The sequence below is a fragment of the Orbicella faveolata genome, unplaced genomic scaffold (genome assembly GCF_042242905.1).
Source record: "Orbicella faveolata isolate gen_17 unplaced genomic scaffold, um_ofav_v1 contig_47, whole genome shotgun sequence".
In the NCBI taxonomy this organism is placed as follows: Eukaryota; Metazoa; Cnidaria; class Anthozoa; order Scleractinia; family Merulinidae; genus Orbicella; species Orbicella faveolata.
In genome coordinates, this window is record NW_028301577.1 from 20,174,593 (window position 1) to 20,182,500 (window position 7,908).

A 7,908-nucleotide genomic window follows, 5' to 3' on the forward strand; every position below is an offset into this window, starting at 1 on the left:
GGGCAACATGGCCGACTGGCAGGAAAATTTTAGCTCTCCCGTTCTGGGAGAAGAAGAAACTGTGCTAGCCATTCGTCTTGCCGAAGCTCTCCGAACCGATGAAGTTGAAACCTTCCTCGAGATTTACGATAGTATTCCTTCTACGACAGAAACCAAACGAGTGAGTATTTTAATAACAAGCTTAGTACAAGCAGTCGGTTTTTGTAGTTGAAATCCTTCGCGCGATTGGAAAAGTTAGAAATTATGCAAACTCGATCGTTCTGTTTTTTCCTTCGCATTCGTGTATTTGCCACGCTAGAAAAAGAAAGAGACCGTTCGCAGTCTATAGTCTTGACTTGGGAGAGTTTACGCGGTTGCCATGTGAACAACCCGAACAAAATCTTTTATCGCCTTTTTTTCGCCCCCGACATGAATGTTGAGTGACAGAAGTTGATTTGGTGTTGAAATACTCCACATTTGATCCGTTGTCATACCGTCTGACCAGTTGCCTGGTGGCAAAATTTATGCAATTTTGGACATGTGACCATCTTTTCGGGTGGATATTATGCAATCCTAGTAATTCCTTACCCAATATACACGTCCCCGATCCGAATTTAGAAACGTGGACCCAAACATCACACAAGGTCTTATATGCAAGACTAGCAAGTTTGATATCCTGTATCGTCAAGGTTCCGTTGTCGCCAGTTAACATCAGACTCCAACCTTGTTAGTCAAAATTCCGATTTACTCAGACGAACTCAGCCTAATTACAGTACGTGGGATCTCGCAGTACATTTCCGACGGACCTTTAATTCGAGCGACCCCACTAACACGTTAATGTGGATTGAAGGTAAAATGATTTTCTCCGTTTTATTATTTCAACTCCAGATGATGACGATGTCAGACCTTTTTAGAAATCAAACTGTTTGATTTATTTCGCACTTCGCTCTGCAGTTTTTCACACAAAATGTGCACTGTTCAGTTTGCGGGACACGGTTTGGGCAAGTGATGTGACACACGTTGCGATTTAGGATAGATGATTCCACTGTTACAATCCGAAAAGGGAAGCTGAAGTAGACATAACATTTCGTGACCAGATATTCTATTTCTCTCTTATGTTTTACGAAATTGCCGTAGCTTACTTCATTTCGACAAATCCTTGCATAATATATAGCTTCGACATGCGTTTTGGATATGGAGCTTAACATTACAATAGAACAGGATATTCCTTCACTTTCGCACATGTTCGACTGCACGAATCGTTAAGCATGCCGATTAGTTTTCCATTGAAGTCCTAATGTCATTATTTGTTCAATATATTCACTCTAAATCTCAGCAAGACTTTTTCTAAAAACACCAGGCGTTTCTCAAATCGGTTGTGTTTTCTCTGCTTAGTCTTGTACTTTAGACAATTTGATATGGCATCCGTACATAATTTACGTTGGCCAAATATTGTTTGTTCAGTTACTTTGTTTGGTTTGTTTGTAGAATCGTTAGGGAAATTTTTCACCCGAAAATACAAAATTATTTTGTCATAGGGTGGTGTTGTCTGAGGTCGAATTGTTAGTCTTCACGAAGTTGCTTCAGTACAAAGATTACATCATCTTGCTAGAAGTATATTGTTTATCTTATTTATCCTTTCTCAAAGTTTATGAGGAAAAATTGTTGAATTGTGACAGTGTCGGATTATTTTTGCTTATAATGTTAACAGTTTAACTTCAAGGTCCCTCGAAAATTTTATGTGATTATGGTTATGTAATCCCTGGCTCAATAAACGAAACCAGACAATTGGAAAAGTCTGTCTGGATAAAACTGACTAACAGCAAACCATCAACGTGGCTTGATTAATATAGGTCTTCAATTTACATTGTGATTATTTTAAACCCTTACCATTCCAATATTAAAAAAACAAAATTACAGATAATTCGACATAGTTTCTTTGATATTAGTTCTAAGAGTCTGATGGTACATGTATACACTGAGGTACCACTGCAATATCTCTTGCAAATTATACATTCATGGTTTTTGTACTCATCTCTTGAGCATGTCTGCTTTTGCTCATATGGTGTTTGGTAATTTTAAGAATGGGTAAGATCTGAAATAATTGTCTTTTATATTGACATGCATATTTTAAAAGTAAGAGTCAAAGGTGGCTTCAGGTCTACGTAATTACCACTCTGAGCTCATTTGAAATACAATGCACCAATTTAAATGGAATTCAGAAAAAAAAAGTACTCCGTAGTTTCAGATAGTAAAATGTTTGTTTGCTTTTTCTCATGCTTGTAGTTTCAGGTTAATTTTTAATTACACATGAGCAAACATAAAATTGTGTGCAGGCTTGACATTTTTTATATTAATTATTGATGAAAGAAAGCAAAGGAAATGTACATGTTGTGTTCTTCTTGAATTGTTGGAGAGAGAAATGGGTTTGTACCAAATTAAATATTGTCGCCCATACTCCATGATATCAGAGTCATAATATATTCTAGGTCTTCCACCCCTGAAAAGTAATTTACATGATTACAGAGTGGCAGAGGTACTATGACTAAACAAGTCCTACAAAGGAATATAAACGACATGCAATGCATGCAGAAGTGCTGACGTTTAAAAATTGTTCCTGGAAGATTGGAACATGAGCAGACAAACTGATTCTTAAACTTTTGGGTGAGAAATTTTGAGGGGTTTACATTTAGGGTAGTCCTTTGGTGGTTCATTCAAGTAGTTCATTTACCAGGTCCATCTTGTTAGTCCATGTGCTAGGGCTCAGCGAAAAGTACCAACCCAAATAAAAAGCACTCCACTGAAAAGTTCCTCTCTCTGAAATCAACACCTTATTATCTTTAAAGATATTTAGCAAAGCTAATTACCTCACTGGAAATTAATTTGTTGTTTTAACCATATACTTGTCCAAGAGAAAATCATTTTCTCTTGACTTGTCATATTCTGTGTGCGACCCGCTTGTTATTATGAGTTTGCCTGTGAGCGCAAATTTATCCAACACTGTATAAACCAAAATCCACCCCAAATCTTCGTTTAAAAGCTGAAATTAAAAGCATTCCGCTGATCCTACAAACAGTAAAGCAAAGCCACAAAGTACAAATTTCTCTCTCTGAAATCGACACCTTATTATCGTTAAAGATATTTGGCAACGCTAATTACTGCACAGAAAATTAATTTGTTGTTAACCGTATACTTGTCATCAATGAACATTCGTATTGTCTTTACCCTGACAAAATGATAATCGATTGTTTAATCACAACCGCTCTTTTGTTGACAAAATATAAAACAGCACATTTCCAAAACTTCATAAAAAAACTGAAAACTGCAAATGAATCGTACCCTGACTTCATTATCACCACTGTAAACTGTATATTTCAATGCTCATACAATGCTCACTCAATTCACTTCAAGACTGGCAAAAGTGCAACTGCGCTACCAATCCGTAAATTTTATGTAGACCCTTCAGCTATTGTTGTGTGACTTGCTTGTCTATCTAAATTTGTATGTATGGACGATATATTCTTATTACTAGTTTGCCAGTGAGCGCAAATTTATCTGACACTGTATAAACCAAAATCAACCCCCAAATCTTGGTTTAAAAGCTGAAATTAAAAGCACTCCGCTGATCCTACAAACAGCAAAGGAAACCCGCAAAGGAATGTTACTCTCTCTGAAATTGACACCTTATTATCTTTAAAAATATTTGGCAACACTAATTACCTCACTGGAAATTAATTTGTTGTGTTAACTGTATAGTTGTCATATCGATTAAAAGCAGTCTGCTGATCCTACAAACAGCAAAGGAAAGCTGCAAAGCCTTCACCTATCACCTGTGCGACTTACTTGTCTATCTAAACTTGCATGTATGGAGGATATGTTCTTATTATGAGTTTGCCCATGAATGCAAATTTATCTGATACTGTTTAAACCAAAATCCACCCCTAAATCTTCTTTTAAAAGCTACAGATAAAAGCATTATGCTGAACCTACAAACAGCAAAGGAAAGCAGCATAGGAACTCCCAGAGTCCATTTCACTTCCACAGGGGGATAAATCGTGCACGACATAAGCACACAGACATAAGCGCGACAAACTATGCAAAATCACTATCCAAAGGAATGCATGCATGCCATCATAAAGTGATGACGTCACACAATACATCATCGCTTAAAAACAAAAAAACAAACCTCACTCCTTTAGAACATCAGTCTATTACTTGTATCATAATACCAGCTAGCACACGTGTACCAACATGCTAGAATTAGATGTAATTGTATGCAACGTTTCTAACTTTGTTCTGTTCCTTTCATAGATTAATGAAATTAAAGAAATGGCACGACAAGTTGCGGCACTTCCAAAGAAGAAATTCGAGCTCTATCGTTCAAAGAAAATACTCACTAGTGGTGATCACTCCCTTTTTGCAGCAGGAACTAATCAAGCTTTAAAAGGCAAATTAGGCACAAACTCATTAAACATAACCGCAGCATTCAGTAGTATAGAGAAAGATTTAGTAAGTATTCCTCAATATCAAGTTGATATTCTTGATTCTGGAGAGTTAATAGACAGTGAAATAAAACCAAAGAATGGAAACAAAAAGAAAAAGAAATCCAAGAAAGGAAAATCGACTAATTCATCTCAAGAACAATCTGTTACTAACACAAGTACAGGAGAACAAGATGGAATTAATTTGGACATGAAACGCAAGGTTCTCGGTTTAGAAAATTGTTCACCTCTATGTGTTAAAATGAATTCAGATTTAGAAACAGACATCTCAACTGGAAGAGAACTGAAAACAGTACAGAATTCCAAGTCAAATGGAATGGATTCAAGGTCTTGTGGAAGCTCTTCATCTATAAATGACAGTGGGATTGTGACACCTGATTCAGGTTTAGGTAAGGTTAAATAACAATTTTTGAAGTTAATAAGGGGGAGAAATGAATTGGGTGTGTATTGCTGTTTTCCTTTTCTCCATGCTTGCGTGTTGTTCAAGTTGTGAGCACAACGTCTGGGCAAATGCAAATAGGTAGCAAATTACAAGTATTTATTATGCAACTACAGCAAATGTTGCTCAAATAATGAACGAAACAAGTACAAATATACAACAATATTGTATAGTTAGTAAGTTGCACAGTGTAACACCTGCTTGACAGATCAGCACTAAACTGACAGGTTTTTACACAAAACTGTTGCATTCTCCATCTTTGCTGATAAATTTATTGACTACAACAGTTGAATAATAAATATCTTATTAGATGTTTTGATGTGTAGTATCACTCACAGGCGGCCCAAGCTCTCAATGTTATCCTTTTTTTTTTCCTTTTTATGCGAACGTTCAGGCTAACATGACAGATGGCATGTACTATTACATAACGACCGAATTTGACCACGCGAAACATGACTCTCGCCTTGCAGCATATGGAGGTGTTGTGTTACAACGGTTTGAATTTATAAAGGTTTGTATGGGAATGCAACGGCTTTGCTTGAAAAGCCAATTATTCTTATATTTTGTGAATAAAATCTACTTACCCTGTTGCTGTGTTGTATTCTTTGTTGTTTGCCAGCTCCTCGGGCCGATCTAACGCAATTTCGGCGAGTTATCGTTCTGTGGGTTTCCACTACTAAAAGAAAGACAAGGCCGGACACTGATTTCCGGGGTGCCCGCTGCTCGAAGCGAATAAATCCACTGAAAATAACCCTGCCGGCTCAATTCCTCCGTAGAATCGAAGAAGAAATGTTGAAGTTCCATGTCAGTTCACTCGCTACGCGATTCCGTCCACAACGCCTTCGCAACGATACATTTATTTCGAGATTGGTTCGCTCGCAAACTCGAAAACAGCCACGTCACAAAAGTTAGGACACTTTCGTGGTATTGGGCAACTATAATTAGCCCGACCGGGGGTAGTCAGCAACGATTTGTCAACGGTCAAACCAAAATGCTCCCCGGGTACCCTCGTGCTTTAGTTGTCAAACCCATAAAGGGAGTGCCCGGTTACCCGGGGAGCATTTTGGTTTGACCGTTGACAAATCGTTGCTGACTACCCCCGGTCGGGCTAATTATAGTTGCCCAACACCGCGAAAGTGTCCTAACTTTTGTGACGTGGCTGTTTTCGAGTTTGCGAGGGAACCAATCTCGAAATAAATGTATCGTTGCAAAGGCGTTGTGGACGGAATTGCGTAGCGAGTGAACTGACATGGAACTTCAACATTTCTTCTTCGATTCTACGGAGGAATTGAGCCGGCAGGGTTATTTTCAGTGGATTTATTCACTTCGAGCAGCGGGCACCCCGGAAATCAGTGTCCGGCCTTGTCTTTCTTTTAGTAGTGGAAACCCACAGAACAATAACTCGCCGAAATCGCGTTAGATCGGCCCGAGGAGCTGGCAAACAACAAAGAATACAACACAGCAACAGGGTAAGTAGATTTTATTCACAAAATATAAGAATAATTGGCTTTTCAGGCAAAGCCGTTGCATTCCCATACAAACCTTTATAAATTCAAACCGTTGTAACACAACACCTCCATATGCTGCAAGGCGAGAGTCATGTTTCGCGTGGTCAAATTCGGTCGTTATGTAATAGTACATGCCATCTGTCACGTTAGCCTGAACGTTCGCATAAAAAGGAAAAAAAAAGGATAACATTGAGAGCTTGGGCCGCCTGTGTATCACTGCATATTTTTACTCACTGTTTATATTTTGACTCTCCTTATGGGCTGGTCAAAATTAAATACGGCTCAACTCATTAAAATATACCATGATATTGTACATCAAAACATCTGATAAGGTATATATGTAAAGACCAGTAATGGAGTGCCTTGAAACTATCTCTACTGTTCAGTTTTGTGATAGCTCAACAGTTGGACAAACAAGGCTACATAAATGATCCCTAATTACTTGAGAACCACTTTCTTGTAACAAAATACAGGGCAGTGGGGTAAAGGTTAGGTACAGTTACATTATAAAGAGTGTATAGTGTTTAACAAGGTTTGATTAACAGTGAATTGAGAATAAATAAAAGCCTGGAATACAGATGCATGATATTCATAACTTTTGGTTGACAGAAACTGCTGAAAACATAGAAAAACAAACACAGGTTGCTTTAGAAAATTTCTCAAAAAATGTATATTTTTACTGATCGCATTATTGGCACCATGATCAGTCCACTGATAAATGCTGGTTGTAATGTTTTGTCCAACCAGGCTTGTAGATTAAAACCTTTAAGAGCTTTATTTAATCGTTCATGACTGTGATGGACTACCATCCTTTCCTGATGAAGTACATGTAGGACTACCCCTGTTTATATCGTGGTATTGAAAATGGCTTCAAGTGAAATACAGGGCTGTCATTACTGTAAGTTCTGAGTCACCTATAGCCTTGATCTTCACACCCGTAACGTTAAAGACTTGTTACTTATATAGGTAAATTGTATCAACAAAAGGCAATTTTCACCTGCAGTATTGAGGGCCTATCAAAAATACTTGGCTGTAACAGGTATTACAAGTTACGGCCCTTAACGACAGCCCTGAAATACATACTTTATCAGTATTATTATTCTGAGGAGCATAGGCATACAGGCACCTTCGGACCTGGGGGACAGTGACTTTCTTGACCAAAAAATTTATGCAATGTTGAAATCAGGATGCAAACGCACTCAGATTGCATGGAAAACAAAACTGTTCACAATTCCCACATCTAATGAAACTGCCATAATTCCAAACATAGCTATATTCAAAGCTTACATAATCAGTCAATCATACTCTATCAACAGTCTCAATCCAAGTCAGATCAAAAACTTATTAAAAGAAAAAATTCTAAAAAAAGTTTACAAACTAACTAGAAACTTTATTTATGAGTTTTGGAAATCACACAAACAGCATTATTTTGTAATGTTTTCTCTTAAGTGTCGTTGCTCAAATCATAAGCGTTTTGCCC

General features: G+C 37.6%; 1 protein-coding gene across 3 annotated transcripts in view; it reads left to right on the forward strand.

Moving 5' to 3' along the window:
- Window positions 1–7: 7 nt before the first annotated feature.
- LOC110047560 (uncharacterized) overlaps window positions 8–7,908 on the forward strand; it is a 17,566-nt gene continuing 9,665 nt past the window's right edge. For 2 of the 3 annotated variants that reach the window (XM_089279099.1, XM_089279100.1), the window contains exons 1-2: window positions 8–160; window positions 4,291–4,870. In XM_089279099.1, the coding sequence (XP_089135225.1) occupies window positions 8–160; window positions 4,291–4,870 (733 nt within the window). Of the gene's footprint in view, window positions 161–524; window positions 830–4,290; window positions 4,871–7,908 lie in introns of those variants that run through there. The other variant, XM_089279101.1, reaches the window with a different exon arrangement.